This window comes from Rhinatrema bivittatum, chromosome 8 (assembly GCF_901001135.1).
Source record: "Rhinatrema bivittatum chromosome 8, aRhiBiv1.1, whole genome shotgun sequence".
Classification (NCBI taxonomy): domain Eukaryota; kingdom Metazoa; phylum Chordata; class Amphibia; order Gymnophiona; family Rhinatrematidae; genus Rhinatrema; species Rhinatrema bivittatum.
Genome location: NC_042622.1, coordinates 78,767,570 through 78,786,569, shown reverse-complemented (window position 1 = coordinate 78,786,569; position 19,000 = coordinate 78,767,570). Strand labels below are relative to the sequence as shown.

The window sequence follows — 19,000 nt, the reverse complement described above, 5'->3', positions numbered from 1 at the left end:
GTGAAATTCATCATATAATTTCATTTTATTTTATTCTATTTTAATTTTCTTTACTCCTCAACCATGTCTTAAAGCTGTACTGGAACAATTTGATTGATAGATGTCAATGCCTATATATGAAAACTACCTCCGTTACCGTCATAACCTGTTGATTTATAGCTGTGAATGTTAGTTTTGTAAACCTGTTGTGATCTTTTACATGGAAAGACAGTATATAAAATGTCAAAAAAAATAAAATAAGCAAAGTAGCAGTGTCAGTAAAGCTTTACTTCTGTCTTCCCCTGCTAGCAGGGCGGCAAAACCCAGGAGTCTGGACTGGTCTGGGATATGAACAGGAACTTCTACTTTTTACTATACATGTAGCTTGCCAAACAGACCCTGCTGATAATTCATTCTTCAGCTCTCTCTTCACTGTTTTATTAAAATTTATTTTTAACTAAGAATTTTCTGCCCTTATCCCATATCTTCTTCAAGTCCATTTCTGTTTTAGCCTCCATCACCTGGTCTGTGAGGGCATTCCAAATATCTGCACAGCAAGGTCATCCCAGAGAAAGTGAGAGCATGTAGACCATCCCAGAGAAAGAGTGCAGCAGGACTGCACCACAAACAGACCAACAGAATAAGGCCATCCCACAGACACACAACAGGGCAAGCCCTGAGATGGCGAGATTATTCCAAGCACATACCAACTCCATTGAATATTTGTTGTTTCCCTTATTATTATAAAACTTTAGTGCTTTAGCCCTTTCTAGATGTGTGACAGCACAATCCAGGAATGAATTTGAACACTGGCCTTTCAGCTTGATCTGCGATGTCTCAAGGAATGGAGTGTGACGTCACTAAAGGGAAGGGAGCAGAGCTCAACAAGTACCTGAGATTTGTAGCTATCCACCAACCCCTCATACTGTTTGAGTGACACCTTCAGCTGTTGCGCTTCACCATGAGCAAGTGTCAGCTTTTCCTCCATCGCTGTCAAGTTTGCCTAGAAAAAGAAATTAGATAATATACCACAGTCAGAGAATCCATGAGAGACCACAAACATCCTTTTACACGGTTAAACAGCTGAAAGAGGACCCAGGGCCCATTGAATCCAGCCCTCTTCTAGTTGTCTCACAGCTCTCTACAGAATAATTCAGGGAAAGATGGGATAACTCTGTAGCAGAGAAAAAAAGTTCTTTCTTGACACCCACATACAAGCATCAATTCAGAAATGCTGATTATATACTTTTCCCTGGTATGTAGCTCTATCATCAATATCTACTAATATCCTTTTAATCTAATAACTTATCTAACTTACTTTTGAGTTGATTTAGTAATGTAGTCATAACTATAGCTGTTGGCAAAATGTTCCATAATTTTACCCTTTTAAGTAAAAGTGGGAGCACTGAAGAAGAGAGGATCACCTTGCTGGTGGCTGAAAGGAATCAGTAAGTTTTTGCTTGGGACATTGTCTTTTTTAAAAGTATTGGGGCAAAGTTAATTATTTGGGAATAATATCTAGTGTGTTTGTGCTTTTAATAGTCAGTAAGGCAGCAAATAAACAGAAGTTAGACTGTATTTTTAAATAATCAGTCAAGTAAGGCAGCTAAGTAAGCAGTAGTGTGTTTATAAAGGTTGAAAAGTTCAGTTCAGTTACTCACCTTGGAAAGGTGTTGAGGTAGTGTGATTTGGTACCAACATTTGTTAATCAAGAGCGCAGTGAGTCACTCTGGCTGACTAACTGAAGTTAGACTGTTTGTATTTCCCAATCCTTCCACCCCTAGCTCATCCTTTAAATTATAGGGAGGTGCCACTTACCAAAAAAACCCAAAAAACACCTTATTGAGAGTTTGATCATTCCCTTGTAGGCCACTACTAGACAGATAGTGAATTCACTAATACATTTAAAGGACATTAATTAGACACATTCCTACTCCCATAGCAACCTAAAACTTAAGTAGGAACTGAACAAATTTGAGATGAAGGCAGCAGTCCAGCAGCAAGAGGGGGGCTTCCCAGTCTTTTGCATCGAGTGTCACATGTATGATTTTTTTACCCGCCGGTGAGAAACTGTACATGTGCATGTGATGCAAAGAGCTCCTGGCTCTCAGAGAACGAGTCCGATCTCTGGAGGCTAGAGTGGCAGACCTGGAGGAGCTGAGGCAAACAGAGAGGTATATAGATGAGACCTTCAGGGACATAGTAGCCAAGTCCCAACTTCAGACTGGCAGCCCTGGTGCTGCCTTGGAGGAAGAAGGTCTCATGATTGGAGAGCATCAACCTGGTGCAGCAGGAAAGGATCCTGTAGCAAGGACTTGCTCTCCAGGTGATGCATTGTCCTTTCACATCGAGGATATCTACCCAAGGCCTACTGCCCAGGAGGGAAGGATTAGGTCGGCCGTCATAGTTGGTGATTCGATTATTAGGAATGTAGACAGCTGGGTGGCTGGAGGGCATGAGGATCGCCTGGTAACATGCCTACCTGGTGCGAAGGTGGCGGACCTCACGCGTCACCTAGATAGGATTTTAGACAGTGCTGGGGAGGAGCCGGCTGTCGTGGTATATGTGGGCACCAAAGACACAGGAAAATGTGGGAGGGAGGTTCTGGAAGCCAAATTTAGGCTCTTAGGTAGAAAGCTTTAATCCAGAACTTCCAGGGTAGCATTCTCTGAAATGCTCCCTGTTCCACGCGCAGGTCACCAGAGACAGGCAGAGCTCCGGAGTCTCAATGCGTGGATGAGACGATGGTGCAAGGAAGAGGGATTCAGTTTTGTTAGGAACTGGGGAACCTTTTGGGGAAGGGGGAGTCTCTTCCGAAGGAATGGGCTCTACCTTAACCAGGGTGGAACTAGACTGCTGGCGCTAACCTTTAAAAAGGAGATAGAGCAGCTTTTAAACTAGAACAAAGAGGAAAGCCGACAGTCGCTCAGCAGCGCATGGTTTGGAGAGAGGTATCTTCAAAGGATACTAATGATGCATTAGAAATAGGGCATTCCGACACTGAGGTTCCAATACTAAGAAAAGTAGTCCAAGTGCCTGTAACTAAAAACTCACCTGAGCTAAAAAATTCTAACTTAACCCTATCAATTAAAAAGCAGAATGAAAATACAAACAAAAAACAAACTTTGAAATGTTTGTATGCTATTGCCAGAAGTCTAAGTAGTAAGATGGGAGAATTAGAATGTATAGCAGTGAATGATGAAATAGACTTAATTGGCATCTCAGAGACATGGTGGAAGGACAACCAATGGGACAGTGCTATACCGGGGTACAAAATATATCACAATGACAGAGAGGAGCACCCGGGAGGCGGTGTGGTGCTTTATGTCCGGGATGGCATAGAGCACAATAGGAAGACTAAATGCACAATTGAATCTTTCTGGGTAGAAATCCCTTGTGTGTCGGGGAAGATTATAGTGATAGGAGTATACTACCGTCCACCTGGTCAAGATGGTGAGACGGACAGTGAAATGCTAAGAGAAATTAGGGAAGCTAACCAAATTGGAAGTGCGGTAATAATGGGAGTCTTCAATTACCCCAATATTGACTGGGTAAATGTATCATCGGTACATGCTAGAGATATAAAGTTCCTAGATGGAATAAATGACATTTTTATCGAGCAATTGGTTCAGGAACCAACAAGAGAGGGAGCAATTTTAGATCTAATTCTCAGTGAAGCATAGGATTTGGTGAGAGAGGTAACGGTGGTGGGGCCACTTGGCAATAGTGATCATATGATCAAATTTGAATTAATGACTGGAAGGGGGACAGTAAGCAAATCCACGGTTCTCGCGCTAAACTTTCAAAACGGAAACTTTGATAAAATGAGAAAAATTATTAGAAAAAAACTGGAAAGAAGGCAAAACGATTACCAGCATGGTTAAAAGGGAAGGTGAAAGAAGCTATTTTAACCAAAAGATCTTCATTCAAAAATTGGAAGAAGGATCCAACAGAAGAAAATAGGATAATGCATAAGTGTTGGCAAGTTAAATGTAAGACACTGATAAGACAGGCTAAAAGAGAATTTGAAAAGAAGTTGGCCACAGAACCAAAAACTCACAGTAAAAACCTTTTTAAATATATCTGAAGCAGAAAGCCTGTGAGGGAGTCAGTTGGACAGTTAGATGATCGAGGGATTAAAGGGGCACTTAGAGAAGATAAGGTCATCGTGGAAAGATTAAATGATTTCTTTGCTTCGGTGTTTACTGAAGAGGATGTTGGGGAGGTACCCGTACTGGAGAAGGTTTTCATGGGTAATGATTCAGATGGACTGAACCAAATCACAGTGACCCTAGAAGATGTGGTAGGCCTGATTGACAAACTGAAGAGTAGTAAATCACCTGGACCGGATGATATACACCCCAGAGTTCTGAAGGAACTAAAAAATGAAATTTCAGACCTATTAGTAAACATTTGTAACCTATCATTAAAATCATCCATTGTACCTGAAGACTGGAGGATAGCTAATGTAACCCCAATATTTAAAAAGGGCTCCAGGGGCGATCCGGGAAACTACAGACCAGTTAGCCTGACTTCAGTACCAGGAAAAATAGTGTAAAGTGTTCTAAACATCAAAATCACAAAACATATAGAAAGACATGGTTTAATGGAACAAAGTCAGCATGGCTTTACCCAAGGCAAGTCTTGCCTCACACAGCTTGGTAAGATTAGAATCCAGGATAAGACAAGCTGTGGATTACAAACTGGCTAAAAGACAGGAAACAGAGTAGGATTAAATGGACAATTTTCTCAGTGGAAGGGAGTGGGCAGTGGAGTGCCTCAGAGATCTGTATTGGGACCCTTACTTTTCAATATATTTAAAAATGATCTGGAAAGAAATACGACGAGTGAGGTAATCAAATTTGCAGATGATACAAAATTGTTCAGAGTAGTTAAATCACAAGCAGATTTTGATAAATTGCAGGAAGACCTTGTGAGACTGGAAAATTGGGCATCGAAATGGCAGATGAAATTTAATGTGGATAAGTGCAAGGTGATGCATTTAGGGAAAAAAAACTCATGCTATAGTTACACAATGTTAGGTTCCATATTAGGTGCTACTACCCATGAAAGAACTAGGCGTCATCGTGGATAACACATTGAAATCGTCGGTTCAGTGTGCTGCGGCAGTCAAAAAAGCAAACAGAATATTGGGAATTATTAGAAAGGGAATGGTGAATAAAACGGAAAATGTCATAATGGTTCTGTATCGCTCCATGGTGAGACTGCACCTTGAATACTGTGTACAATTCTGGTCGCTGCATCTCAAAAAAGATATAATTGCGATGAAGAAGGTGCAGAGAAGGGCAACCAAAATGATAAGGGGAATGGAACAGCTCCCCTATGAGGAAAGACTAAAGAGGTTAGGACTTTTCAGCTTGGAGAAGAGACGGCTGAGGGGGATATGATAGAGGTGTTTAAAATCATGAGAGGTCTAGAATGGGTAGATGTGAATCGGTTATTTAGTCTTTCAGAAAATAGAAAGACTAGGGGACACGCCATGAAGTTAGCATGTGGCACATATAAAACTAATCGGAGAAAGTTCTTTTTCACTCAACGCACAATTAAACTCTGGAATTTGTTGCCAGAGTATGTGGTTAGTGCAGTTAGTATAGTTGTGTTTAAAAAAGGATTGGATAAGTTCTTGGAGGAGAAGTCCATTACCTGCTATTAATTAAGTTGACTTAGAAAATAGTCACTGCTATTACTAGCAAAGGTAACATGGAAGAGAGTTAGTTTTTGGATACTTGCCAGGTTCTTATGGCCTGGATTGGCCACTGTTGGAAACAGGATGCTGGGCTTGATGGAGCCTTGGACTGACCCAGTATGGCATGTTCTTATGTTCTTATTCCTTCCTTCGAAGGAAGAGAAATTTATAAGCTCTTAATCTCAGAGGATGCCTCTTGTTTTGGTTGTAGCTGATTTGGTAAAAATATCAACTATGAGACCTTTTATGAGTTCTTACTTTGTACTTTGCAATGGGGAGGGCCGTTTACATGCAAGTAATCATTTACCCATGTAAAAGGACAGTCTAAACATCACCCAGTCTGTATGCAAGTAAAAGTGCACACAGAGATCAATATACTCCTGGGGGAATTCTGGGCAAAATAATTTAAAATTCTGCGCACAAAAACTTTAAATTCTGCAAACTTTATATTGGTCAAAATAACACAATTTACATGACAATTTACATGACAGTCTTTAAGTAATTACATTTTAAATTAATACAGAAAAAATGTATTACTTAAAGATGCAGAATTTTAAATATTTTGAGCAGAATTTCCCTAGAAATTCACTATAAGAGTGTCCCTTCCACTCGTTCTCCCTACTCCCCTGGCCACTTTGCCCTCTCAGGCCCCAAAGCCTTCACCTGCCAGTATCTCTCTCCTCCACCTCTAGGCTCAATCCCTTCCACTCTATCGCCAGTCCCAGAGTTTGACCCCATTCTCAGTACTGCCCCTCACACAGGTTCCCTTCTGTCCCTCCCTCTCTCTAGTACACATACACACACCCTCATACAGGCTCCCTCACTCTCTCACACACACACACACATCACCTCATACAGGGCCCTCTCTCTTGCATACACACCCACACAAACTCCATTTCTCTCTCACACATACATCTTCACACAGGCTACCTATGTTTCTCACAGGCAAACCTAGGAGGCCTACACCAGCAGCTGGCGAATGCGCCCTGAAGCGGGACAGCCTGGAGCTTCACCTATACCAGCCACCTTCCCTGTAGGTTCTGGTGGCCAGCAAGACTTAGGCAGCTCCCTAAGACAGTGACTAGAGCAAGAGTCCCATGGCAAGCCGAGGTCTGGACAGGCAGCAGACTAATGGAGTCAGAGACAGGCCAAGGTCAGGGCAGGTGGCAGACAAGGCTGGTCAGGTCCAGGCAAGAAGTCCAAATCTGGACCTTGCAAGACTGGAAGATTGGGCATCCAAATGGCAGATGAAATTTAATGTGGACAAGTGCAAGGTGTTGCATATAGGGAAAAATAACCCTTGCTGTAGTTACACGATGTTAGGTTCCATATTAGGAGCTAGCACCCAGGAAAAGGATCTAGGCATCATAGTGGATAATACTTTAAAATCGTTGGCTCAGTGTGCTGCAGCAGTCAAAAAAGCAAACAGAATGTTAGGAATTATTAGGAAGGGAATGGTTAATAAAACGGAAAATGTCATAATGCCTCTATATCGCTCCATGGTGAGACCACACCTTGAATACTGTGTACAATTCTGGTCGCCGCATCTGAAAAAAGATATAGTTGCAATGGAGAAGGTACAGAGAAGGGCAACCAAAATGATAAAGGGGATGGAACAGCTCCCATATGAGGAAAGGCTGAAGAGATTAGAGCTGTTTAGCTTGGAGAAGAGACGGCTGAGGGGGGATATGATAGATGTCTTTAACCAATTTGGTTTTCGTAAGACTAGGAATACCGAATCGTTATTAGCCACCCTATCAGACACTATTATCTTTAATCTAGAAAAAGGCCAACCTAGCCTCCTCGCTCTCCTCGATCTCTCATCAGCGTTTGACACAGTAAACCACCAGTGCCTCCTGCAACGACTTACGGCCATAGGCATTACAGGAACAGCATTCAACTGGTTCAAATCATTTTTGGAAAACAGATCATACAAGGTCAAGATAAATAACAAAGAGTCTCACCCCATCAAATCCAAAAGGGGAGTACCGCAAGGATCATCCCTCTCCCCGACTCTCTTCAATATATATCTTCTCCCGCTCTGTCAATTACTCACCAACCTCAAGCTAACTCACTTTCTATATGCGGATGACATACAAATCCTCATCCCTATAGAAGACTCACTACACAAAGCTATGTCACACTGGAATAATTGTCTGTCAACTATCAACAATCTTCTCTCCAGCCTCAACCTAGTCCTAAACACAAACAAAACTGAAATTCTCATTATAGCACCGGAAAACTATGTCCCACCCACACCTCTTAATGCTAGCCAAAGCCAAGATACCTTTTCGCAACAAATAAAAGACCTGGGAGTCATCCTAGACAGTGGATTCAGCCTCAACAAATTCGTTAATAACACTACAAAAGAATGTTTCTTTAAACTACAAACCTTAAAGAAACTAAAACCACTCCTCTTATACAGAGACTTCCGCATGGTACTACAGGCCATCATACTCCCAAAACTGGACTACTGCAACTCCCTCCTTCTAGGCCTACCAGCATGCGCCACAAAACCACTTCAGATGGTCCTTAATGCCTCAGCAAGAATCCTCTCAAATGCCAAAAAAAGAGATCATATTACCCCAATCCTTCTTCATCTCCACTGGCTCCCGATTAAATTCAGGATCCAATTCAAATCCTTAATGATGATACATAAAGCTTTGCACAACATCGCACCGCTCAAGTTAACATTCCAAATTCAACTACACACATCTACAAAACCCACCAGAAGCGCTTATCAAAACAGACTAACCACCCAACCGGCTAAATCCTCGCTGAGGAAACGCGCTCTATCCACAGCGGGCCCTTCACTCTGGAACTCGCTTCCTCCAGACCTTCGCCTTGAACCATCCCACGCTACATTCAAAAAGAAACTTAAGACTTGGTTATTCAAACAAGCATTCCCATAGAACCAAGAGCAGGAAGAAAATCAGTCACATATTTTCCGATCACCCCAGCATATTTCACATAACCTTGTTATTTAACCATGTTATTTTCTCATTAACCCTCATGTTATTTTACCAACCGCTATTGTATTTTATTTATTGTCATTTTTTATTGCCATTTTTCATTGATATTTATTGTTGTTTATTTATTAATTATTTATTAATTGTTATTGCATTTATTTTCATTTATTAATTGTTATTTATTAATTGTTAGCATTGTTATATATATATATTTTATTCTGTTTCTTGGATTAACTATGTTCATTGTAAACCGCTAACTTGAAGCGATAGTTACTGTTCATTGTAAACCGGGGTGATATGTATATTATACAGGAACCTCCGGTATATAAATCCTTAAATAAATAAATAAATAAATCATGAGAGGTCTTGAACGAGTAGATGTGACTCGGTTATTTACACTTTCGAATAATAGAAGGACTAGGGGGCATTCCATGAAGTTAGCAAGTAGCACATTTAAGACTAATCGGAGAAAATTCTTTTTCACTCAACGCACAATAAAGCTCTGGAATTTGTTGCCAGAGGATGTGGTTAGTGCAGTTAGTGTAGCTGGGTTCAAAAAAGGTTTGGATATGTTCTTGGAGGAGAAGTCCATTAACGGCTATTAATCAAGTTTACTTAGGGAATAGCCACTGCTATTAATTGCATCAGTAACATGGGATCTTCTTAGTGTTTGGATAATTGCCAGGTTCTTGTGGCCTGGTTTGGCCTCTGTTGGATACAGGCTGCTGGGCTTGATGGACCCTTGGTCTGACCCAGCATGGCAATTTCTTATGTTCTTATGGAAGTCAGGCCAAGGGTGACGAAGACACACAGAAGACACTGTATGAGACGGGCAATACAAGGCAAGGCTGAACGAGGAATCAGGAACATAGGACACAGGAGCCAGGAACTCGAAATGAACACGCATTGCTAAGGCAGTAGACCCATTGCTGAGGTGAGGTAATGCTGCAATGCCTGATGCCATCGGAGCCGCCACTCAGCATTTTCAGCCATGGGGCCCTTATGTGCACATATGCGGTGTGTGTGCATGCCTAAGGGGAGGCAGCAGAAGCAGCGACTGGCGGCATCTCAGGCCATTCTGGACAGCCGCTGCTTCTGCTGCCTCCCCTTAGGGGGTGAGTGAGGTGGTTTATGGGGCCCTCATGTGAGCCACTGAATGTAACAATACCCTCCTCGAAAGCCCCCTCCCCAGTCTTCTGAGCTTGGGATTACTAGGGAATCTCTGGTGGAACTCTCGTATTAACCGGGGGACTTGGAGATTGAAGACTGGCTCTCAAGAATTCTCCTCGGGTGATCGAATCATAATAGACCATCCACTGCCAAGTTTATTAGGTCCGTGAACCACAGATGACATGGTCACTCCAGAGGCTAATAAGGAGTGGAGATGATGAGCAGTATACAGTTAGGTGAAAACCATAGGAGAAAGTATAGCGCTATAAGGGTTCATGGATCCTTATCTTGAACGATTCAATAAATCGAACTTGAGATATTAGTTATATCAACATATCCTTCGTTTATTTAAATAATGGCTTGCAGACAAATCTTTCGTTCCCCCGACATGGACCGTGTTTCGCCACAAGGGCTGTGTAGGGAGGGACAAAGCCCAATGGTAAGACTAAGAAGAATCAAAGCAGTACTCTAATGAGGAACCATAAAAATAACAAAGACACCAACAGCACAATTGATTAAATGGCAAAAACAGAAAACAAAAGTCATACATGTAAATATGATTTCATAAAGGTTGGTTACATGAAAAATGTGTAACTAACATACAGGCCGACACAGTAAAGCGCGGCCGCAGTTACCCCGTTTCTAACCCGCTATGTACTCACAATTTCGCCGCGTAAGTCTAACCCGCGATTCACTATCTGTTTTTACCAATCCTTACCGCTTCTTTAACTCGACGCGTATCCCTTTCCGCCCGCGGCATGTATATGTATGTAAACAATCCGATTAGCTATTCCCTCCCATACAGTAACGTGCGCCCCGACTATCTCCTTTTTAACCTGCTATCTTGCCGTGTCTTTAACCTACTAATTTACCGCCTACCCTGACCCTTGCGTTAGTGTGGTGAACTTAGCCGCCCAGTCCCAAACCAACCCAGTCCACAGAAAAAAAAATGCTTCTCGCACTTAGCCGCCCAGTCCCGAACCAAACCAACCCAATCAAAGCCCCAGCAGAGAGAGACGAAATTTCACAGTCCCAAACTTTCCCCCAGCCCCTGCTCACCTGCCCTGGCTGTGGCCACGCAAGCCCCCAGCAGCAGCAGTAGAAGTAGAAGGGCGGCGAGATAAAGCGGCTTCAGCAGCCCCACCGGCAAAGGTGAATACTTGCACGCCTGTAGGTCCAATATGGGCGCTCAAGGCAGCTAAGGCGCATGCGCACTCGCCGTGACCTCAGACGTCCAGCCGGTCACGGCGTGTGCGCATGCGCCTTCGCTGCCTTGAGCGCCCATATTGGACGTACAGGGGTGCACGTATTCATCTTCGCCGGTGGGGCTGCTGAAGCCACTCTCTCTCGACGCCCTTCTACTGCTGCTGCTGGAGGCTTGCGTGGCCGCGGCCACGGCAGGTGAGCGGGGGCTGGGGGAAAGTTTGGGACTGTGAAATTTCGTCTCTCTCTGCTGGGGCTTTGATTGGGTTTGGTTTGGTTTGGGACTGGGCGGCTAAGTGCGAGAAGCATTTTTTTTCTGTGGATTGGGTTGGTTTGGGACTGGGCGGCTAAATTTCGTCTCTCTCTGCTGGGTCTTGGATTGGGTTGGTTTGGGACTGTGAAATTTCGTCTCTCTTGTCTGTCCAAAGGAGGGTGCTTTGTTGCGCTTCCTGCCTCCGATCGCCGGCTGCTGGGCTTGCTGGTGCCGGGCGCTCAAGGCAGCGGGGTCTGTAGGAGAACCATCCACTTCCTGGTACCTGTCATTTCAAACGTCATTTGAAATGACATTTGAAATGACAGGTACCAGCACACCCAGGATACTGTATAGGCGTTGTATAGCGCCTATACAGTAAAATGGATTGCGCTTCATGGATGCGTGTTGGACGCGCGTTGGACGCGGCTTGCATTTGCATGCCATTTAAATACAGTATCGAGCAGTAGGTGATCCGAACTGTGCGTGTGGCAAACGCTGGTGCGCCGGGCACTAACGCACCTCTTTCTACCGCACCTTACTGTATTGGCCCGATAATAAATAATAAAGGACAAACTGAACCAATCAAAAAACCATATTAAACAGTATTATAAATGCAAAACTTGAAAAAATGTTAAATATGAAAAACGTTAAGTTGCCATATATTTAAAGAGTAATTTAAGTATCCAAGGGGGGGGGGGGAGAAGGGAGGGGGGAAGGGTGGGGAAGGAGAAAGGAAGGAAAGCGGAGGGGGGAGAAGGGGAAGAGGGGGAAGAGGGGGGAGGGGAGGAAGAAGGAAAAATGAGGGGAATAGAGAGTCAAAAAAGAAGGGGGAGGGGAGGGGAACAGGTAAGAACATAGCAGGGAGCCGCAGAAAAACACACAAGACATACAGAAACAGTACCGGTGAAGTCTGTAACCTGGAAATGTAGAGATATTTTGAATGAATTGAATGTATTGAGCCCTACGGAGGAAATTCAAAACAGCTGGAACAAAAAACAAAAGTGCATGTAAAGGCTTTTGACCATACTGAAAGGGGCGAGTGAATAAATGTATGTAAACATCGAATACCTTAGACTTATATTGGCAGCAACATCTCCTTAAGGGAGGATTTCTGAAATTACCACGACCCCAAAGAGGAGAAATGTTCAAAATTCTTTGCCTGGGTAATAAGGAACAAAGAAAGGGAATATGAAGGGAACAAAGCTGCTAAAAATGAAGAAAAACGAAACCAAAGGGTAATTGAAAACAAAAACAAAGAAACCAAAAGGAAAACTTACCGATTCAAAGGAAAAGTATGGCGGCTCCGCAGGGCTGCTGCCATCTAGGTATACCGAGATTTTAAAGGGGAAGGAGGCTCAAAATCGCGCGAGAAGCAGCGTGAAAACCGCGCAAAAAAATGAAAGCAAGTCCGATGTAATGGAAACCAGCTAGGAGAGTGAAAAAGAAGAAAGCATCTTAATTTGAAAAGTTAGTGAGGAATGGTGGTGTTTAGGTAAAATAAAGAAAAATAAGGGAAATGGAAATAGGCAAATTGAGAAATTACTTACCTGATAATTTCGTTTTCCTTACTGTAGACAGATGGAATCAGGACCAATGGGTATAGTGTACTCCTGATAGCAGTTGGAGATGGATCTGATTTCAATCTGACGCCAGCCCTAGTACATATACCCCTGCAGGAAGTGCAGCTCTTCAGTATTCTCCTCGAAAAGCATTGTGGATATATGTATGACTGAATAATTTGAATAACTTGATAAACTTAATAACTTGGTTAACAATTAATTTGAACCGGTTGAATTGGTTACAGCTGGAGACCGCCAGTGCCCTCAACCGAAAAATGTCGACACCCGGTAGGATGGGTGTCCTAGATGAAGGAAAGCATGGCTTACCGGTGAATCACTCGCTCTCGGAGATGTCACCCGAGAATTCCATGAGTAACGGCAGCCGTGGGTGGGATGCTGAGTCCAACTGTCTACACTAAGGAAATTGAAATTATCAGGTAAGTAATGTTGAGATTACTTACCTGATAATCTCCTTTTCCTTAGTGTATGCAGATGGACTCAAAACAAATGGGTATAGTGTGCTCGTGCTAGCAGTTGGAGATGGATCTGACATCAGCACGGGTACATATACCCCCACAGGAAGTGTAGCAAATCAGTAATCTTCCTTGCAAAGCTTTTATGGCTATATGTGTGACTGACCGATCGTTTAAATGAACAGGATTACCCTGACCAATTGATGGTAGCTGGAGACCGCCAGTGTACTCAGCCGGAAGGCTTCGACACCCGGCAGGGTGGATGCCCTATATAAGAAAACATGGCTTACCGTGAGTCGGCGAATCCCCATGTATACCAGCAGCCGGGAGGGATGCTGAGTCCATCTGCATACACTAAGGAAAAGGAGATTATCAGGTAAGTAATCTCAACATTTCCTAGCGTGTAGCAGATGGACTCAAAACAAATGGGATGTACAAAAGCTACTCCCGGACTGGGCGGGAGGCTGCCCGAGGACCGTTTAGAATTGCCCTCGCAAATGCTGTGTCCTCCTGGGCCTGGACGTCCAGCCGATAGAATCTGGAGAAGGTATGGAGGGAGGACCACGTTGCCCGCTTTACATATCTCTGCAGGCGACAGCAGCTTAGTTTTCTGCCCAAGAGGCCGATTGTGCTCTGGTAGAATGAACCTTGACCTGTAGAGGCGGTGGTTTTCCCGCCTCTATGTAGGCTGCCTTGATAACTTCTTTAATCCAGCGGGCGATGGTTGGCCATGAGGCCGCTTCCCCTTGCTTCTTCCCGCTGTGCAGGACGAACAGGTGGTCCGTCTTTCGTACTGCTTCTGACATTTCTAGGTATCTGGACAGCAGTCTGCCGATGTCGAGATGGCGTAGCATTCGACCTTCTTCCGACTTCTTCAAACCTTCCGTGGTAGGCAAGGATATGGTTTGGTTGAGGTGCAAGTGTGAGACCACTTTGGGTAAAAAGGATGGAACTGTGCGAAGATGGATAGCCTCTGGAGTGATTCTGAGAAATGGATCACGGCAGGATAGTGCTTGTAGCTCTGAGATGCGGCGTGCTGAACACACAGCCAGCAAGAACACCATCTTCAAGGTTAACAAACGGAGAGACAGGCCTCGAAGGGGCCTGAAGGCTGATCCCGCTAGAAATTCCAATACTAGGTTGAGGTTCCACAAGGGCACTGGCCACTTCAGTGGCGGGCGAATGTGTTTGACTCCTTTCAGGAAACGTGAAACGTCTGGGTGTTTGGCAATGGTGTCGCCGTCACTCCTGGGACCGTAGCAAGACAGCGCTGCTACCTGAACCTTGATGGAGCTGAGGGACAGACCCTTCTGAAGTCCATCTTGTAGGAAGTCCAAAATGATAGGAATCTTAGCGGCATGCGAATTGGAGCTGTGAGAGTCGCACCAGGCTTCAAAAACTCTCCAGATCCTGATATACGTCAGTGATGTGGAGAACTTACGTGCTCGGAAAAGTGTATCTATTACCGGCTCCGAGTATCCTCTTTTCTTTAGTCTAGCCCTCTCAATGGCCAGACCGTAAGAGAGAATTGAGCTGGATCCTCGTGGAGGATGGGGCCTTGCCGTAGCAGGTCCCTGTATGGAGGCAGAGGTAGAGGGTTCCCTGCCAGTAGTCTTCTCATGTCTGCGAACCAGGGTCTTCTTGGCCAGTCCGGGGCCACTAGAAGAACCAGGTGTCGGTGCCGCTGAATCCTGTGTACAATGGCGCCCAGCAGGGGCCATGGAGGAAAGGCGTATAGCAGGATCCCCTGAGGCCACGGCTGTACCAGGGCATCGATCCCCTGGGCTCGAGGATCCCACCTGCGGCTGAACTATTTGGAAACCTGCGCGTTGGACCTGTCCGCTAATAGGTCTATGGCTGGCGTCCCCCATTGATCCACAATTATTTGAAAAGCTGTGGGCGACAGCTGCCATTCCCCCGGGTTTTAAGGCTTTTTCTGCTGAGGAAGTCTGAAGTGGTGTTGTCCTTCCCGGCAATGTGGACGGCGGAGATGTCCTGGAGATTTGCTTCTGCTCAACTCAGAGGAGTTATCTCTAGGGACACTTGTTGGCTTCTGGTTCCGCCCTGCCGGTTGATGTATGCCACCGCGGTGGCGTTGTCCGACATCACTCTGACCGCCCTGTTGCGAAGTCTGTGGGCAAGTCGCAGGCATGCTAGCCTGACTGCCCGTGCCTCTAGTCGGTTGATGTTCCACCTTGACTCTTCTCTGGTCCACCGCCCTTGGGCAGTGAGCTCCTCGCAGTGTGCTCCCCATCCGTTCAGGCTGGCATCTGTGGTGAGCAGGATCCAGGTTGGGGAAAACATTCTTGACTCCCGGCTCATGTGGCAGGGCTGCAACCACCACCATAGTTGATACCGCACTCTGGCCAGTAGAGGTAGGTGTATGGTGTAGGTCTGTGATCGTGGGCTCCATCGAGATAGAAGGGCGTGTTGTAATGGTCTCATATGAGCCCGCGCCCATGGTACCACCTCCAGAGTGGATGCCATGAGGCCGAGGACCTGTAGGTAATCCCGAGCTGTGGGCCGGCTGGCGCTCAGCATAACCTGCAGATGATTCTGGAGTTTTGACTTTCTCTTGGAGGTCAGGCTGACCTTGTCTTCTTGGGTATTCCAGCGACTGGGATGGCTGTAGGGAGCTCTTGTTTATGTTGACTACCCATCCGAGGCTTTCCAGAAGAGCTATAACTCTGTTGGTTGCCCGGTGGCTCTCCTCCGGTGACTTTGCCCTGATCAGCCAATCGTCCAGGTAGGGATGGACGAGAATTCCTTCCTTCCTGAGTGCCGCTGCCACTACTACTATGACGTTGGTAAAGATCCGCGGTGCAGTGGCTAACCCGAAGGGTAAAGCTCGGAACTGGAAGTGCTGATTCAGGACTTTGAAGCGTAAATAGCGCTGGTGATCCCGATGGATTGGGATATGTAAATAGGCTTCCGACAGATCTAGGGAGGTGAGAAACTCCCCTGGCTGTACTGAATTCTTGACCGACCGTAGAGTTTCCATGCGAAAGCTGGGGACCCATAGATGTCGGTTGACTGACTTGAGGTCCAGGACGGGCCTGAAAGTGCCCTCCTTCTTGGGTACTATGAAATAAATGGAATAATGCCCAGAAGTTATCTCTCCTGCAGGTACTGGGATTATGGCTTTTAGGGCCAGAAGCCTCTGTAAGGTCACTTCTAGTGCCGCTGCCTTGAGTGGTGAACAAGGAGATTCCACAAACTTGTTCGGCGGAAGCCGAAGGAAATCCAGGTAATATCCTTCCCGGATGATGGCGAGGACCCACTGGTCCGAAGTGATCTCGACCCACCTGCGGTAGAAGAGGATCAGCCTGCCCCCTATGGCTGCTACCCCCGGATGGGTCGGCTGATTGTCATTGTGGGTTGCGGCCGGGGCCAGAACCCGAGCCGGTTCTCTTCTTGTTGTGCTTAGTCTGAAAGGGCTGGTTCCTGGCCTGGGAACGAGGTGCTCGATAGCGAGTCCTGTAAGGGTTGAAGCGCTGAGAATTTCTACCTCTGGATGGTCTAGAAAAGGAACGCTGGCTCCTCCTCGACCTGTCTTCTGGTAGACGGGGTAATGGAGAGGCACCCCATTTAGTAGCCCAGTTCTCGAGATCGCTGCCGAACAGTAGGGAACCCTTAAAGGGCATTCTTGTGAGCCGTGTCTTGGAGGACGAGTCGGCCGCCCAATTACATAGCCAAAGCTGTCTCCTGGCTGCCACTGAGGAGGATACTCCCTTGCCTGCCGTACGGACGAGGTCGGAGGCTGCGTCAGTGAGAAATGCGAGAGCTGATTCCATGTCTGCTCCTGGGTGTTGTTTCTCGCTTGTGATAAACAGGAGCGCGTCACCACGGTGCAGCAGGTTGCGATTCGTAGGGACATGGCTGCTACCTCAAAAGCTTGTTTCAGAATGGTGTCCATGAGTCGGTCATGCATATCCTTGAGGGCCGCTCCCCCCTCAACCGGAATGGTGGTGTGCTTCACTATCGCGTTAACTATGGCGTCTACCTTGGGGCACGCCTGCAGCTCCTTGGACGCCGGATCCAGCGGGTACATGCCTGCCAAGGCCTGACCCCCTTTGAATGAGGCCTCCGGTGCCTTCCATTCCAGATTGATTAGCTGCTGTGCTGGATGTAGGAGGGGAAAATGGTGAGCCGGTTGGCGCAGGCCCTCTAACAGGGGGTTCATTTTAGGGTGTCCTGGGGTGTCCTGGCCTGGAATGGCCAGTTCCGATAGGCATTGTGAGACCATGCCTGAAAGATCCTCCTTCCGAAAGAAGCACCTCATGGTCCGATATGGTTCTATCTCCGAGGGAAGTTCACCCTCCTCGAAGGGCTCCTCATTTTCCTCGGAGCAATCCGAATACCCATAATCGGGGCTGTCGGGTGGCGAGTGGCCGCGCCTAGGTCTCGAGGGTCCAGGGGCCGGATCAACCGGGACGGAAAGACCCATTCGAGGAGCAGACTGCATCTGGACAAAGGCGTGAATCCCCTTGAATAATTCCACCAAGGAAAGCGAAGCCGGATCTGGCCGTAGGGGCACCAGGTCTCTCGGGTTCAGTGGCTGCTCGCCGCGGCCCGCTAAGTCCTGTGTGCTCCCTGAGGAACCGCTGGGCTGGGACCGGTCCTGTCCTGGAACTCCCATGGCCTCCTCACATTGGGCACACAGTGAGTCTGCTTCCTCGCTCTGTGTGGCTCTGAGGTTGCATGCTGAGCAGAGGCTTAGAGCTTTCATGCCCGATTCTGGAGGTGCCGGCTCTGCGGACGCATGGGCTCTCTTATGCTCCATTCACCTGAAATTCGGTGTTGCCTAATGATGTGCGCCTAACAAGTGCACTTAACAGCATGCGCCTAGAACGGGCGTCTTATAATGTGCGCCTATGCCCGGGCATCTTTATAATGGGCGCCTATGCCCGGGCGTCTTATAACGTGCGCCTATAAACGGGCATCTTACAATGTGCGCCTATAAACGGGCGTCTTACAATGTGCGTATAGTCAACGTGCACCTATCGCGTGCGCTAACAACGTGCGCCTATCGCGGGCGCTTAACAACGTGCGCCTATCGTGTGTGCTAACAACGTGCGCCTATCGCGTGCGCTAACAACGTGCGCCTATCGCGTGCGCTAACAACGTGCGCCTATCGCGGGCGCTTAGCAACGTGTGCCTATTGCGGGCGCTGAGCCTGAGCAACGTGCGCCTATCGCGGGCGCTTAGCAATAGTTGGCGAAGGCGAGTAGGCAGGCAAAATGGCGACCTCCTTGGCGGGCTGCCTCGTAGGCAGGCCCAGTTAGTCCACACTTCCTCGGAGACCAAGTAAAGATGTACGCCTTACCTTGTCTTCGGCACTTCCCGGCTGCGACCCGGGCGGTCTCCGGCTGCGGGGGGAGAGGGTGAGTACCTTCACCGCCGCGCATAAGGAAGTGCACCCGCTGCCTCTAGGCCGCACCCGAACTCGTCTCGCTCGGGGGCCAAGCCGTGCCCGAGCCCTTCTCGCTCGGGGGCTAGGTCCCTGCCGCGAACTGGCCACCGGACCGAGGCTCTCACCTCCGAGGGACCACGGAAGTCAGCTCGGGAAACTCAACTGGGTGAGTGACCGCCTGTTATCACCACAGGAGTGCGGGGCTCGTCTTCAGTAGGATTCTTCTATGAATTTAGTAGTTAGAATTTGGAAACACGCTCAGCGAGCGTGGGGT

At 46.7% G+C, this 19,000-nt stretch overlaps 1 protein-coding gene across 1 annotated transcript in view; it reads right to left on the bottom strand.

The window, feature by feature from the left end:
* ODF2 (outer dense fiber of sperm tails 2) overlaps window positions 1-19,000 on the bottom strand; it is a 385,587-nt gene that overhangs the window by 109,022 nt on the left and 257,565 nt on the right. Inside the window, exon 15 of the mRNA XM_029613214.1 lies at window positions 872-982. Within this exon, the coding sequence (XP_029469074.1) occupies window positions 872-982 (111 nt within the window). The remainder of the gene's footprint in view (window positions 1-871; window positions 983-19,000) is intronic.